The sequence below is a fragment of the Giraffa tippelskirchi genome, chromosome 12 (genome assembly GCF_054371585.1).
Source record: "Giraffa tippelskirchi isolate mGirTip1 chromosome 12, T2T-mGirTip1v1.2.pri, whole genome shotgun sequence".
NCBI lineage: Eukaryota > Metazoa > Chordata > Mammalia > Artiodactyla > Giraffidae > Giraffa > Giraffa tippelskirchi.
Window position 1 is genome coordinate 105319138 of NC_137286.1, and position 17234 is coordinate 105336371.

A 17234-nucleotide genomic window follows, 5' to 3' on the forward strand; every position below is an offset into this window, starting at 1 on the left:
GCTGTGTGCCCTTCTTAGGACTTGTCAAGGTATCATTCTGCTGCTCTTAGAAATGTAACCAGGGATTTTCTGAAGTTGACCTGAGCTGACATAGTAGTTTTTAAGAGCAAGTACCTTACTCCCACGTCTAAAGTGATACTTCTCAAACTGGGAAAGTGTCTCAAAGCAGGAAACATACAGAATTAATAACCTCTATGATTTGAAGAGCTAGAGATTATTAACTATATGCCGAGGACTGCCTACTCCCTCACTGGGAGGAAGTATTCCCATTTTACAGATGAAGAAACAGAAGGTCAAAAGCATAGGTGACTTGATTAGACCCTGGCTCAGTTACAAGGTTGAAGCCATCTGTGTGCTCAGTTGCTCAGTTGTGTCTGACTCTTTGCAACCCCATGGACTGTAGCCCACCAGGCTCCTCTGTCTATGAGATTCTCCAGGCAAGAATACTGGAATGGGCTTGCCATTTCCTCCTCCAAGGGATCGTCCAGATCCAGGGATTGAAACTTCGTCCCTTGTGTCGCCTGCATTGCAGGCAGATTCTTTACCACTAGCATCCCCTAGGAAGCCAGGCCTGCTTGCTAAGCTGCCGAAAGCAGCTGTTGAGACGAGAGAGCCTGGCCATGTACACAGATGACCTAGCAGAGTCTGGGACAAGTACATGCAAGCTAAGACTCCAGAAGTATGAGCAAGTGCCGAGATGGAGCAGAGAGCTCTCAGGCTGAACGAACATTTCTGAGTCAATACACATCTGACACTTGTAGAACTTTGAGTTTGGCCACGCAGGCCATGTGGGCAGAGGGGTTGGGCCCCAAGATGTGGCTGGAGAGAAAAGTGGACCATGGTAAGAGCCACGTCTGGGAGTCTTCCAGGAGAAGAAGCCAGAGGGTGGTGGTGCCAGCCCCTTAAAAGCCCCAGACAAGTAGCCACAGCTTCCCCTCTGGCTAAGCCTTCTGGTTCTGGGCAAGGGTGGCTCCAGAGAACACTTTTGTATGCCATTTCCAGGGGTCAGCTTGAGGTGAGGTGGAGATGTGTTGACCTCTGACCTGTGTGCACCAACAGTCAGTCATGGACCTGAATGCAGGAGATCCATGATCACTAATTATCTGGAAGCCTTTGATTCTTTAACATTTTTATGGCACAGTCTAAATCCTCTGACAACAACGTCCAAACATGATGAACGTACCAGGAATTTAACTGGATGCATAAAGTTTACAGCTGGTGCATCTGGACAGTGGGGGTAGAGGTCGTGGGCTTGACCCACATGGGTACAGGAACCTGCAGAATGGGTGTAAAACCACATGGAATCATCTGTAAATGTCACGACAGTGGAAAGGCCTATTTGTGCAAGCTCATGGAGGTGTTGCAACTTCTTCAGGGGGATTCTGCATAACCAGGATTCCACTGGGCCCTTTTATGCAGTGTGAGCAGGTAGGGGAATGGTTTAACCTTTCTGAAAACTATGTGTGGCAACCTGAAATCCAACAATAGGGAATCAATTGATCAAGTTATATTACCACTGTAAAAAGTGTTATGATGCAGGCATTAAAAATATGTTCTCAAAGAATAAAAGAGGGAACTATTAGCATAATTTAAGTGGGAAAACCAGATACAAAATTTGTGTGTGTGTGTGTGTGTGTGCGTGTGTATGAAATATGGCTTCCTAGGTGACTCAGTCATAAAGAATCCTCCTGCCAAAGCAGGAGACACAGGAGATGCGAGTTTGACCCCTGGGTCAGGGAGTTCCCTGGAGGAAGAAATGGCAACCCACTCCAGTATTCTTGCCTGGAGAATTCCAAGGACAGAGGAAACTGGAAGGCTACAGTCCATGGGGTTGCAAAGAGTCAGACACGATTTAGTGACTAAACAATAACAACATATATGAAATATATCAAATGATGAAGAGCAGTTATGTTAGATGGTAGGATAATGGGTTATATTTGTCATATTTTCTAAAATAAACCCACATTGCCTGGCTAATTAGTATAAGGCGATAACTGTCATTTAAGAAAAAAAAATCTAGGTGTTGTCATTTGATCACAAAACTATCACTGGATGAGTGATGGCACAAAATCTGGGAATGTAACTGATCGCACTTGTGCAGACACAGATGGCAGGCAGAACCCAGGACCCCAGTTCCTGTCTACACCTGCTCTGAAGAGCCACTTTTGATGAATAAAGAATGTATTTGAGAGACAGCAAAGAAATTGGACACAACTGAGCGACTAAGCACACACAGCACACACACACATGAGCGCACACACACAAAAGGAAACAGTTGGGGCTTCTCTGGTGGCTTAGTCGGTAAAGAATCTGCCTACAATGTGGGAGGCCTGGGTTCAATCCCTGGGTCGAGAAGATTCCCTGGAGGAGGAAATGGCAACCCACTCCAGTATTCTTGCCTAGAGAATTCCATGGACAGAGGAATCTGGTGGGCTACCATCCATGGGGTCAGAAAGAGTTGGACACGACTTAGCAACTAAACCACCACCACCAGGCCCAGGGTGGAGAAAGCCTGTTCCTGGTGGTGGCTACACTGACACAGAAGGAGAGACAGAGGTCAGAGGGCCGGAGGGACTCGCTTAGGGGCTGGGGTCCCCGGGAGGAGGCCACAGCACAGGGCAGTCCTTGTCTGGGGGTCTCCAGCCCCTGGGGACAGACTCCATATCCCCTGCAGAAACATCTCTGACACCCCAATGTCTTCTTGCTCTCAGCGCTGACTCAGTACTGTGGCAGGTTCTGAGGGATCCCAAACCCACTGCAGATGGTAAAGAGAGATGGGACAGTTTCACTAAAGGTTTGCTCCTGCTTCAGGGAGGCAGGACAGAATGATGCTGCCAGAGCTGTGCACAGCATGACTTCCTGGAAATTCGCTCTCTAAGTCTCTCCCCAAAGCCTCCCTCCTTGTAGAAAAACTCAGCTCCCCTCCCCACGCCTGGCCCCCTCCAGCTCTCTCTCGGCTCCCCTCAACCACTCAGATCTCCCTCTCCTTGGATCCTGGCTCCTGGGGACTTTCTAGGTAGGTCAGTATGACTGGGCTCATCTCTGAGCTTCTGCTACTTAGGTCTCCACCCTCCTACCTGGTGCAAAAGAAATCCATCTTCTTAGGGACCCCTTTTCCTTGGCAGGTAGGGGAGTGGGGAGTTACAAACACTTAGAGCTTATCTAAACAGTTCAAACTTATGGGCAGATGATCACGCTAGGTGAACAGTAATTGAAGATTTCCCCAGCACCTACCTATGGTCCATGTGGCTTCATTCATCTTGTGACCATGGAAATGATGCTGTTGGTACTGAGGGAACATTACTCAGCCAATAAAAGGAAGGCATTTGAGTCAGTTCTAATGAGGTGAATGAACCTAGAGCCTGTTATACAGAGTGAATATCGTATATTAAAGCATGCATATGGAATCTAGAAAGATGGTACTGATGAATCCATTTGCAGGGCAGCAGTGGAAACACAGACGTAGAGATCAGATGTGTGGACACAGTGGAGGAAGGAGAGTGTGGGATGAATGGAGAGAGTAGCATGGAAACATATGCACATGAAACATACTCACATGTATAAAATGAGAGCCTGTGGAAATTCGCTGTATGACCCAGGGAGCTCTGTGACAACCTAGAGGGATGGGATCTGGTGGGAGGTGGGAGGGATGTTTAAGAGGGAGGGCACATTTGTATGCCTAGGGCTGATTCACGTTGTTGTATGGCAGAAACCAACACAATATTGTAAAGCAGTTATCCTCCAATTAAGAAAAAAAAAGAAAAGAACTGAGGGTCCAGGCTTACCTCCAGAAGTGACTGGTGGCCCACCTGGCACCACAGTGAGAATCGGGGGAAAAGGGTTCCCCAGACACGCTTTCCCTCTGATAGGTGCCTGTCTTCTGTCCTTACCTGGTGATTATGTTAGGACGAAACACTCCCTACCAACTCCTAGGACACTATGTACACATCTGACTCCGTGAAGTGAAGATTGCCAAGGACTCCCTGCGGGCAGTTTGGTGTCCTGAGGGCAGCCTGCACAAGGCTGCTTTGCAGAGAGGCAGGTGGCTTTGCTCTGGGCTGATTCTGACATTGGGGGCCTGCTTGGTCTCCCCAGGGGAGAGTTCTAGAATTTGCTGAGCTGAGTTAGCAATTTTCCTTTGGGGTAAAGCAGCCCGGAGCTTGGACGCTCCATCTGCGCCCAGATAATCCTCCAATGCAGATCCCACTGGGGACATGGGCTTGTCCACATGGAACCTGGATGAACCTGGACGGAGGAGCACGGTGCACCCATCCAAGGTGCGGAGGGGAGGGCTGTCTATAAACACAGACTTTGCTGGGATTTCACATGCCGCTCTTGTAGGAAGCAAGGAGATAGATCCTATCTGATCTATTGTTCCAGTCTTTTTATTACTCAACTGACAGTAACAATGAAAACGTAGAGCCTCTGACAGCTGGAGAGCATTTCACAATTTACAAAGTATTTTGAGTGAATGCTTTTTTTTTGTTTTAACCTTTGGGACCTCCTACTCAAATCCAAATAAAATACAGAAAGCACCTTGTGAGCTAGAACCTGCAAGGCACACATGGTGTATTTATTGCGTTTCAGCAGCAAGTATGCAGCTGGTGTTTTTCTAGGTGATTCTGGTAAATTACAGGATTTCCAGACTGGACATGGACAGGGACTCTCTGTTTTCCGTGGGAAAATGCCACCCGCAAACGACTTGTCTAAGGCGACCGCGGCCCTAGGTCTCCCCGGGTCCAGCGGAGATGACCTCTTGCAGCCGTGCCTCCCTCCGAATGAAGCTCTGCAGTCAGAAGAGAAGGGACAGCGGGCTCTCTGTGGTCTGTGTCACCAGCCCGAGCCAGCAGGCCGCCTGGTGCAGCATTATCGACACCCGAGGTTGGGGATGGTTCTATCTCTTTAAAAAGAAAAAAAAAAAAAAGCATGCGTGCGGGTGGGGAGGGCGGGCTGCTGACTGCGGCACCGGCTCGGGGCCTGGACCAGCGCGGCTGCGGGGCCAGTCGCGCCGGACCCGCTGACGGGATACAAGGACAACAAAGGGCGGACGCGGCGCTGGCAGCCCCGGTGAGCGCGTGAGGCCCCGGCTGGGGGCCCGGAGGGGGCCCCGGGAGTGCGGGCCCGCGGGGCGGGGGGAGGCGCCCGGGCCCTGCGGCCGGTGGGGGGAGCCGCCTTCGGAGAGGACTGGGGCGCTTCCTGAGCGCCCCTGGGCGCGGTGAGGAAGGGGCCCTTTCTCCACTCCCCCCAGTCTGGGCCACAGCCTGCGGCGGTGGGCGAGGCGACCCGCCCTCGCTGAGATGCTCAGACAGCCCGGCTTTGTCATTTTCATTTCCAGCCCGGCATGTGGGTCTGCTCACAAAGGATCCTTTGCTGTAACGTGGAGTGTGGGCCCGGGAGTGTCCTGTTGAATCGTAAAGCGGGATCCCCCAAGTGCCTTCCGGCCTGATGTAGAGCGATTGTCCTCCTTTAAACCGCACGCCCTGAAATGAGTCCACACATATCACCCAGTTATCTTACATAGCAATATTGGAACACCCTGCTTTGAGTGGACCACGTTTTCCCTGGTTATTAAATTATAGTTTAATCAGTGATCCTTAAGTTCTTAGAAAGAGTATCCCAGTTTTAACAACAACGAAAAATCCCTTGCTCCTTTTCTGTTTCTTAAAACAAGGTTGATGATACCTCGGTGAAGAGGGCTGGGTTTGTTTCTGATGTGCCAGTGTTTGGGCTTTAATTTTGTGTGACTTTGTCCTCCCTGTGCGAGAGCCGGTTTGGATAAAAGGCGGAATGCAGGTCAACCCCATGTGCTCCCTGGAGTTATAACCCAGGGAGCTCTGACTTCTCCAGTGCGGATGGGAGTGATAGATCCTCAACCTCATTTTATTTGTCACTTGGAAGGCAGAGCTCTCACATTGTTTCTTAATGCTGTATACATCGATAACCAGGCATGCATTAGGTTAGTGCATGGGCATCATGTCCCACTGATTTTACTCAGGACTAACCGGCTGTCTTTCCCTAATCTTGCCGCAAAGTCTTCTTTCACATCACGGACAAATGACACCCAGTTCCTTGTCCTCATTCCTCCCGTGGCCGTCCTTTCATCCTTTCTTTACCTTCCTGGCTTTTTGCCTGGCCAAACCGCTCCTTTTCGGTTGAGGTCAAGGCTCCTTCAGTTTCTCTTTCAAACCAACCATACTCCCATATCTTCCTGGCTCCTTGTTTGGTTTTTGAGATCTTTTCCATGATTAAAACGGTGTTTTCTGTTCTTCATATGATAGGAAAAGAAGCCTCATGACAGCCTTACTTTAAGACAAGGTGGCTTACATCAGCACATCTCCTGTGTTGTTGCTTTACGCTAGGTTTGCTGTCAGAAGACTTGGGTTCAGATCTCAGCTCTGCAGACTCCGAAAACCCCCTCAGCTTCTGCGAGCCTCAGTTCCTTCCTATGCTAGATGATGGCAGTTGTTCACACAATTTTCTAGGATTGAGTTGAGCCAGTTCATCTGAAGGCACCCAGCACCATCCTTGGCACAGATGTAGCTACTCAGGGGATGTTTTGTCATTTTCCCATTCAATTCACCCAGCTACCTGTCCACCCATCCACGGGGAAGTAGGCTAAAGAGGGTTCTCTACTGTGTCCCTGAAGGAATGGATTTTGAAATGATCGTTTGACCAAGTGCTTCTTAATCATCTCTGAGTACATAAAACATACTCAGTACTTGATAAGGATCCCTTAGGGCTTCCCAGGTGGCTCAGTGGTAAAAAAATCCACTTGCCAATGCAGGTAACATGGGTTTGATCCCTGGGTTGGGAAGATCCCCTGGAGGAGGGCATGGCAACCCACTCCAGTATTCGTGCCTGGAGAATCCCACGGATAGAGGAGTCTGGTGGGCTACAGTCCATGGGGTTGTGGAGAGTTGGACATGACTGAGAGAGACAGAGGGAAGGATCTCTTGTAAAAGTGATGCAGACATTTTCATGTCGGCACAGGCGTGTTCTGCTGGAGGAGGAAGGGCCCATTCCCTTTCCCTAGGTCCCTTTAAGTCCTGAGTGATGGCAGAATTGAGGACATTGACAGTCCTGCCGTGAGTCCAACTGAGGACCGCCAAGTGAATGATGTAAAGGGCGCCAAACTGGAAATGAGAACAGTTCCTATGGTGGTTCTGATGGTGGACACCAAGGTGGTAACCTGCTTTTCCTACTGCAAGTGCTGGGATTGCTTTTTTTTTTTAAATAAATTTATTTATTTTAGTTGGGGGCTAATTACTTTACAATATTGTAATAGTTTTTGCCATACATTGACATGAATCAGCCATGGGTTTACATGTGTCCCCTTCCCGGACGATTCTATTTTATGTGCCTTTCTCCTCAGCACCTTTGCCTCCCTGAAACTCCACACTGAGCACCTTGTGTCAGATTGCAGTCAGGATGGGCCGTTGTGCCTGCGCCTCAGGAGACACAAGGAAGTGGGAAGGGCCACAGCCTGGGAATTAGGGGCGTGGCCCTGTCTCAGCCTTGGCTTCTCTCTGTGCTAATTGGAGAGTCATTTAACCTCAGCTCTGAGGTGAGATGTATGGTGTAGACGATCTTTACATTTCCTTCAAGGCCTGACATACTCAGTTTATAACAATTATTCCATCAAATACCCCAATTTCATGCTTGCTGCCTCTCTTCATTCTCACAGCAGCCTTATGAAGCAGGCAGCCCACTTTGCAGATTATTAAATGTAAAATTAAGACACCCGACTGTTCCTGATTTGTAGAAAGAGGGGGTTGACAGGACAGTCTCCAGTTTCACTTTTCTCGCTGGATGTCAGTGAGTGCTGAGATCGGCCCCCCTCCCCGAATACTGACTCCTGCACCATGGGGCCCTGCATCAGGGCACCCAGAGGTCATGGCCGTGTGAAGCCCAGGATGCCACAGGGCTTCTCTGTCTTGTCGGGGACATTGGTGGTTCACTTACAGCAACGTTCCATCCAGACAAACGTCTGTTTTCAGTATTCTGTTCTGGTTGAGACCACTAGTCTGTCGTCTAGTCCAGAAAATATGGGCTCTGCTGTTCCATAGCCTTTTCACGTGTTCTGAAATGACATTAAAAAAAAGTCAAAGCTGCTTGAATATTTTTATGGGTTATCATTTAAACTTCATATTTCATTAAAGTACTAAGTCCTAGAGAGAAGTTTGGATTTTTGCTGCATCTGGAATTTGTGCAGTATTTTACCATATGAATAGAGGTTCCGTCTTTCTCCTTGTTTTTAATGCAATGATGCATTTAACCATTAAAAAAAGTCCTAATAGGGTTACCAGATGAATTACAGAAACTATTGTATAAGATAAACATAATCTAAAAAAATTATTTGTTTGAAATTTAAATTTAACTAGGCATATTTTTACTTGCTAAATCTGGCACCCTTATATAAACAGAACCTTACTTGATAAATAATGGTTACTTCATTGGAGAAGGAAATGGCAACCCACTCCAGTATTCTTGCCTGGAGAATCCCATGGACACAGGAGCCTGGTGGGCTACAGTCCATGGGGTCAAAAAGAGTTGGACAGAACTGAGTGACTAACATTTCATTTCATTTCATTGGGCATAAAGATACTAATTTGTTAGGTTTTTAAACTTACAATATAAATTACATCCAATCTTTGTCAATTTTGTATAATATGCCAAGCATCTCCCTAGGTTTATTGACTAAAGCTTTTGTCTATGAAATATTTAAACCCCATGATTATCCTAAGAAGGTTCTAATCCTGAAGAGTGTGTCCCAGTCACCTCATGTTCCCCAGAGGCTCTGCTAATGACTGAAAAAAATACCCAAGATTTTAAATATATTTATTTGGAGTCAGATAAACATGGTTTAAAACTGACTCCACGTGAAACTAGCTCTGATGCTTCATCTCAGTTCAGTTCAGTTCAGTTCAGTCGCTCAGTCGTGTCCTACTCTTTGCGACCCCACGAATTGCAGCACGCCAGGCCTCTCTGTCCATCACCAACTCCCGGAGTCTACCCAAACCCATGTCCATCGAGTCAGTGATGCCATCCAACCATCTCATCCTCTGTTGTCCCCTTCTCCTCCTGCCCCCAATCCTACCCAGCATCAGGGTCTTTTCCAATGAGTCAACTCTTCGCATGAGGTGGCCAAAGTATTGGAGTTTCAGCTTCAACATCAGTCCTTCCAGTGAACACCCAGGATTGATCTCTTTTAGGATGGATTGATTGGATCTCCTTGCAGTCCAAGGGACTCTCAAGAGTATTCTCCAACACCACAGTTCAAAAGCATCAATTCTTCAGCGCTCAGCTTTCTTCACCGTCCAACTCTCACATCCATACATGACCACTGGAAAAACCATAGCCTTGATTAGACGGACTTTTGTTGGCAAAGTAATGTCTGCTTTTAAATATGCTATTTAGGTTGGCCATAACCTTCCTTCCAAGGAGTAAGCTTCATCTCACGGAGAGTCAATTTCCTCCTCCTTAAATGGACCAATTGCTCAATGACTGCACCCCCTCTCCCCCACCCCACCACTGTCAGATGTCAGGTGGGCAAAGTCCCCTCCCCCAGGCTTCTAGAGAAACTTGGGTTTTCCAATGAATGAGTGCATATTACTTTTCCCTTCAAAAAGTCAGATAATAATAATATTAGATAATATCAAATGAGATCTATTTCAATCATATAATCTATTTTTAATATACGATTTTTAAAAGCTTTATTGAGGGACTTCCCTAGTGGTCCATTGGTTAAGACCTCACCTTCCAGTGCAGATGGTATGGGTTCCATCTCTGGCCTGGGAACTAGGATCCTTGATGCCAAAAAACCAAAACATAAGACAGAGGCAATATTGTAATGAGTTCAATAAAGACTTTAAAAATGGTCCACATTAAAAAAAAATCTAAAGAAAAAGTAAAAGTTTTATTGAGATATCATTCACATACTGTACAATTTACCCATACGGCATATTAATTTTGTATAAACTTGGAAGATAATTGAGCTTTTAAAGATCAATCTGAGACTCCAGGGAGCTTATTCCAGTGGTAGCCCCTCCAAATCCTTGTCTCCAACAATTAGCTCCGCCCTCTGATGAACCAAAAGCTAAAACTAGATCCACTCGATTCAAGACACACTGTGAACTGTATAGGTGTCTCTTGTTACCTGGAAATGGCCAGAGTGATGAAACGATTCATTCTCTATTGAATACCTTCTGTATCCACGGCCTTGCATCTGACCAGGGGAGGCAAAGGTGAACAAGACATTCTGGAGGACCTCCTTGCAAAGACGAGGAAGGTTTGTACAACATGGAAGAGAACACTTGGGACACTTGAGGGGATAATTTATACATTTTTCTTATTAGATTTGATATACGATATTTTTTCTGCAGTACATTCTACTGGAAATCTTTAATTGCACACACATACACATACACACATGAGGGCTTCCCAGGTGGTACCAGTGGTAAAGGATCTGCATGCAGTGCAGCAGACTCAAGACACGGGTTCAATCCCTGGGTTGGGAAGGTCCCATGGAGAAGGAAATGGCAACCCACTCCAGTACTCTTGCCTGGAGAATCCCCATGGACAGAGGAACCTGCAGTCCATGGGGTCACAAAGAGTCAGACACAACTGAGCAAGCACACAGGACACACCCTCAAATACCCTACATAATAAGTATCTGTTACCTTTAACTCCACGTCTGGGCTCTGTAAAGTGTATTATGTAAATCTTCCATTTCAGGGATGTTTATCTGGGGTCACGTAATGGCTGTAGTGACCATGACCTTCTTTACAGTAGACTGTGCCCAGGCAGTCCTGTTATTAATAATGGCTGCAATTCTTCCTTTGTCTTACATTTTGGGCTCTTGATTTACAAGGTGAATTAATCTGACTTCTCTGTTTTGCAAAGATGCCTTTTTCAAGTCTGTGCTGACTCATGTTTTGCTCTGACAGCAAGGAGAGGAATACTGTTATTTCGAGGGTAATTCCAGTGGAGGCTCCTGTGGGTTAGGAGTCTGTCTGCACTGGCTCCTTGTTTCTGTAACATTAGGGACTTTCAAGGGTGAATTTTTCAGCACATCACAGAGGATTTAGCTGTGTGTGAATGTGTCTGATCGAGCATGATGAAAAGTAATGCTGATTTTTAATTCCCATCTTTAGAGGAATGTGTGTTTTATTGCAAGAGGCCGCTGAAGTCTCTTTTGGCTTGAGTCTTTGCTATATAGGGGTGACAAGACTGTTTCTAGGGAGACTGGCGCAGTTGAGACAGGTAGAGCTCAGGGTTGTTGAGAACAGTGAAGGGGGAGGGCCCCCCTTGAGTCCCCACTTCCTTAGACACGGCTTTCGGCCACATGGTCATGATTTAAACCCTGGGTGTCTGACCTGTTTCTGTCTCAAGTAGAGCAACTCAAAGAAACGTTTGCCCTGGTAAGTGGAGCTGGCATGTTTCTTTCCTGCTCCTTGAATGAGATCATATATGGTGCCAACTCCATCTGCTATGGGAGAGGCCGGGCTGCCAAAGCAGGGCATTTTTGCTGGATGGACACACTGTGCTTGTATTAGCCGTGGGCAGTGGCTTCGGGCGACGAAGCCAAATGCGTGGATTCCACAGCTGGCCAGGGCTGACCTCCAGGCCGGTTCCCTAATTGCCATTGTAGCCACCAACTGTTTGGCTTCTGATGCGTGAGAGAAGGACAAGGGTCAGTGGGCAGAGGCTGTGAGCTTGTCATGTCCCTTCGTGTGTTAGAGAATATTCCATGAGCAAAGACTGGTGTCTTGTATTTGCGGGACTGGCCTGCAGTTCATTAGGTACTTGCGGATGTCGTTCAGATTATATGATTCCCAAGCTGTGGCCTCCACCTTCAGTGATACGAGATGGGCAGCCGACTTCCCCTTTGGGGAAACATACGGGCAGAAAAGGACATAATAGTTCAGTGTCTTTATTGTGTCAGGCAGTCAATAGCAGGACTAAGGTAAGAGATGGAGTAAAAACCTTAGTTTAAGTCCTTGAGATGGTGCTTGACTTTCCTGGACACCAATTTCCTTAACTGTAAAATGGAATTAGTAATTTCCTACCAATTCATTAGGCTGTTATGAGACTGAAACAAGACAGTATCTATGAAATCACTCTAACAAATTAAAAGCACTGCACCTCTGCAAGGTAATCTTACCACACTACATTACAGTTTTATTATCAGTAACATTTCCACTGTATTCAAAATTTAGGATATTCTAATATTCTTGACCGTGTTAATGAAATAAAGACAAAATTATCATGAAAGCAGTAAAAAAAAAAACAAACCTAGATTTAACATATCATGATTAATTTGATTTTTCTTATTGAGGAACTGTCAAATTTATTAGTATGGATAGTTTGAATGTATATATTTCTTATGCTTAAAATTACATTAAACTGCTGTTCAATCATATTAGATGCCGTAAGAAAGGCTAGTAGCTTTTATCGTCCACGTATTGTCATTGTAAAGGATTTATAGAAGTAAACGTGTGGTATACTGAAGCACTCAAAAATGGATTCATTATCAGATGGAGATTTATATACAATAGAAACATTAAACATAGAGTATAAAAATCCTATATAGTGGTAGTCAGCAAGGAACAAAACATTTCTGTAGTTTAAAACAATAAGGATGAAATAGCAATAAATATACATTTAATTTGGAGAAGGGAATGGCAATCCACTCTAGTATTCTTGCCTGGAGAATCCCACAGAGAAGCCTGGTGGGCTACAGTCCGTGGGATCACAAAGAGTCAGACATGACTGAATGACTAACACACACACACACACACACACACACACACACACGTACACTTAATTATAGGGAGAGATGTGTTCATTTATCTGCATATATAGACTATTTGGCCACCGCACACCAAGAAATGGATATTTGTTGAACTGAATAAAGGTGTGAGTGTGTGTGTGAATCACATGCTGAGAATTAAGACATTTTAATATTTCTTTTGTCTATATATTTTGATCTTGAATTAGCACAAAGTAATCATGAGAATAAGTAAAATAATGTATAACAAAGGCTTTGTAAATGTTGATGCGCTCTACCTTTTTTAGCGTTATTCTGTGAAAGTAGCCTGGTTTATTGTTGAAATCCCCTACCTGGGGCGGAGAGGTCTGCTGGGGCCGGGTCACTTCCTGATGTCCCCAGATGCTCTTGAAGGTGTGACACGCTTGCTGCCTCGCACCCCACCTGCAGAGCTAATGTCTCAGTAGACTGACACTGACAGGTCCTGAGAACATCTGTCATCTTGTCCCCTTCTCCTCGCCCACGGAGTGTGGGTACAGCCTCTAACCTCTTTAAGCTTTGGTGTCTTAACCTGTAAAATGAGGAAACTATACGGAAGAAATTTTCCTCTACCTTCTAAGTTCTGCTGGTTTGTCTGAGGATTAAGGTGAGAAAATCAAACAAAATTTTATTAAGGAGTCTGGCTCAGATGGTAAAGAATCTGCTGGCAATGCAGGAGACCCAGGTTCAATCCCTGGGTTGGGAGGATCCCCTGAAGAAGGAAATGGCAGCTCACTCCAGTACTCTTGACTAGAAAATCCCATGGACAGAGGAGCCTGGCGGGCTACAGTCCATGGGGTTTCAAAGAGTCGGACGTGACTGAGTGACAAACACAGATACACGGAGAGACCCAGGAACTGAATAACTCACTGAAACGGCTACAGCCCTCAACTTAAGTACCATCTTCAGCTAAAGACAGGGTCATGGGAGTAGTGGTTTGGGACTTCAAAGGGGAGGAGGGCAATTGACCTGAAGATAGGAAAGCCAACATTTGGTAAACAGCTGTTTGCTGGGCCAGGCAGCGACAATGGGACACAGGCAAATTGCAGCAGACAGACTCTGCAGGGTCCTCCCTGTCCATGTGCCTAGTTCATTCCACAGTTCTGTATGGTGATGGTCCCATCCTGGAACAGATGCTCTGTGTTCCTTTAGATAGTTAATGAGAAGGTCAAAGCTTCCTCTTGAGTCTTTGGGGCCTTACAAAGCATCAGCCTAAATTTTCCAGTAGTCATGTATGGATGTGAGAGTTGGACCATACAGAAAGCTGAGCACCAAAGAATTGATGCTTTTGAACTGTGGTGTTGGAGAAGACTCTTGATAGGCCGTTGGACTGCAAAGAGATCCAGTTAGTCAATCCTAAGGGAAATCAGTCCTTAGGTGATAAAGTGATTCAATTATACATACATAAATATGTATATATATTCTTTTTCATCTTCTTTTCCATTATGGTTTATCACAGGATATTGAATATAGTTCCCTGTGCTGCACAGTAGGACCTTGTAGTTTATCCATCCTGTATATAACGGTTTGCATCTGTGGTGATTTAGTTGCTAAGTCATGTCCAACTGTTATGATCCCATGAATGCCTGCCATGCTCCTCTGTCCATGGGATTCTACAGGTGAGAATACTGGAGTGGGTTGCCATTTCCTTCTCCAGAGGATCTTCCTAACCCAGAAATCGAACCTGGGTCTCCTGCATTGCAGACAGATTCTTTACTGGCTGAGCTATGAGGGAAGTCCTAGTTTGCATCTATTAACCCCAAACAGCCAGTCCATCCCTTCCTGACTGCCCTTTCCGTTAACCACCATAGGTCTGTTCTCTGTATCTGTCAGTCTGTTTCGTGAATTAGTTCACTTGTGTGACATTTTAGATTCCACATATAAGTGATGTCATATGGTATTTGTCTTTCCCTTTCTGACTTACTTCGCTTAGCATGATAACCTCCAGGTCCATCTATGTGGCTTATCAGCCTAAATTCATTCTCATGCCGAAGAGATACAGTTGGAGGTAGCAATTTTTTCTCCCCTATTTAATACTATTAAATAAATAGTATTGTTTAAATATCATGTGCAGAATTTCATATGAATGAAGAAGGATCTATTGGTACTGAGGGGGTCTTGGGAACCCTGAGGAATACTTTGAATGCTTGGGGAGTAAGTTCTCAGGGTGGTTTCACAAGGCTTTGGGTGCAGACCTTGATAACGAGAAAGGGCATGAATAGTGTTTAGGGAAGGAATAGATGCTTCTCACAAAGGCAGCAAAAATGAGGTTGCAATGCAAGGTGACCCTTTCTGCAAATCTCTTCTCTCCCTGCCTCCCCTCCCCATTCTTTCCTCTTCCTTCCTTCCTCTTTTTAAAAACCTTATTATGTGGAGTCTATTAGTCCATCTGTACCTCATTCTTAATGAACAGCTATTTTGATAATAAATTAAAGATATTAAAGATACTACTTCAAACAAAGATGTTATTATATACTACTCTATCATGTTATAAATGTATTTTCAACATTATCCCATGCTGGAGACACAATATAGTAGACATTTAATTTTTACCATTTTTAAATGGAAATACTGTGCATGCAAAAGAGTATATATAAATTAGACTATTTTGCCCACTTTCCTTTGAGGTTGTTTCTTTTTTATTTTCAAGTGTTCTCTGTTGATTATCTGTGTGGCAAGAATGTTCTCCTGATGTATGTAGCTTACTTTAGGTGAACAGATGTTCTTCGCTTAATGTGGTTTGAAGGTAGTCATCTTTTTCTTCTGTGGTTCATGCTTTCTAGCTACCGTTTAAGGAGTTCATCTCTACCCTGAGGTAATGAGGATATTGGGTTATATTTCTTTCTAGAAACTTTAAGGTTTGATTGTCTCACTTAAGCCCTTAGTCACCTGAAATTGATACTTGTGTGCACTGTGAGGTTCAAATACATTTATATTTCCTGGTGGGTAAGAACTTGTCCCAGTAACATTTCTTGAATGGTCCGGCTTTCCCCACCATACTCTACCAGCACCTCTGTCACATATCAAGTTTCCATTAATGCAAGGATCTATTTCTGAGCTTTATACCCTTTGATTGTTTCTGTTTGAATACCATACCAACTCAGTTATTATAGCTTTACATTTCAGTTTGCTATTTAGCAGAGCAAGTCTTTCCCCTCATGCTTCTGAAGGGCTGTCTTTATTCTTATCCCCTTGTTCTCCCATAAAACTTTTAGAATTTCAAATTTTATTTTGAAAGGTTTTTGGGATTTTGATTGGAATGTGTTTGAATTAAAAGACCAATTGGAGGAGAGGGGACATGTCAGTGATATTGAGCCTTCCTGCCCTGCATCATGTACATATCACCATTTTTAAAGGGTGTCTTTTGTTCAAGTTAATAGATTTTCTACCTAAAATTTTTATACAAGCTTTTTGTTATAATTATTCCAAGGTAACTTTTTTTCTTGCTATTATAAATGGTTGTCTCTAAAAATACCTTTAAAAAACTTTTGCTGGTGTGTAGAAATACAGTTGAACTTCTATCAGTAATCTGGATCAACTCTATCATTAATTCTGTTGAATTGTCTGAAATACTTTTAGAATGTCCCACCTGTGAAACGTGATAGTTCCCCCCCACCTCCTGCCCTGTCCAGTGAAATGTTTACTAGACACAGAGATAGCCCAGTATGAGATTTGCTCATTAAGAAGTTCCCATCTATTTCCTCTTTACTAAATGTTTTTTGTTTTCTCTCCTGTTTGGGGGAAGGTCTTTAATGTGTATGGAATTTGATCCTCTGATAAGTCCAATCAATTTGGTCATAGACTATTATCTTGTATTATTATACTGTATGTGCTACGTTCAGCTTGCTAATATGTATGTAGAATTTTTGCATCTGTGTTTATGAATGAGATTGGCCAGTAATTTTCCTTTTCTATACTGTCCCAATCTGGTTTAGATAATTGAATTTGGGAATATTATCAGACACATGACATTATTTGGGCATGTTGTCTGTTTTTATATTTTCTGGTAGACTTTGTTGTTTTAGAGTTACTTGCTTATTGAATATCTGGTACATCTTTCCAGTAAAACCATCTAGCCTAACGTTTTCCCTTTGGAGAGATTTTAAATATCAGTAAATGAAACTATTTTGGATTGACTTGTTTCTTGAATTAGTCTGGTACTTTATATTTTTCCAATAATTTGTCTATTTTCAAAGTTTGAAAATTCATTACCTTAGAGTTATTTTTAGGGGATTCCCTGGTGGTCTAGTGGTTAGGACTCTGCACTTTCACTGCTGAGGGCCTGAGTTCAATTCCTGGTGACATGCTAAGTCACTTCAGCTGTGTCTGACTCTGTGACCCCATGGACTGTAGGAACCCATGGACTGTTGCCAGACAGGCTCCTCTCATCTATGGGATTTTCCAGTCAAGAATACTGGAGTGGGTT

The 17234-nt window shown here is 44.5% G+C and overlaps 2 protein-coding genes across 5 annotated transcripts in view; one reads left to right on the plus strand and one right to left on the minus strand.

Moving 5' to 3' along the window:
* Nucleotides 1-4364: 4364 nt before the first annotated feature.
* The window catches only part of LOC145530394 (uncharacterized), a 39484-nt gene continuing 26614 nt past the window's right edge, over nt 4365-17234 (minus strand). The window contains exons 4-9 of one of the 3 annotated variants that reach the window (XM_081551705.1): nt 13123-13213; nt 10157-10225; nt 9757-9806; nt 9098-9343; nt 7963-8080; nt 4365-5480 (exon numbers count right to left, since the gene is read on the minus strand). In XM_081551705.1, the coding sequence (XP_081407831.1) occupies nt 9325-9343; nt 9757-9806; nt 10157-10225; nt 13123-13213 (229 nt within the window). In that variant the 3' untranslated portion in view covers nt 4365-5480; nt 7963-8080; nt 9098-9324. The remainder of the gene's footprint in view (nt 5481-7962; nt 8081-9097; nt 9344-9756; nt 9807-10156; nt 10226-13122; nt 13214-17234) is intronic. The other 2 variants (XR_014071730.1, XR_014071731.1) reach the window with 2 other exon arrangements.
* The window catches only part of SACS (sacsin molecular chaperone), a 78170-nt gene continuing 65941 nt past the window's right edge, over nt 5006-17234 (plus strand). For both annotated transcript variants that reach the window (XM_081551696.1, XM_081551698.1), the window contains exon 1: nt 5006-5067. The gene's annotated coding sequence lies outside the window, so the exon portion shown is untranslated. The remainder of the gene's footprint in view (nt 5068-17234) is intronic.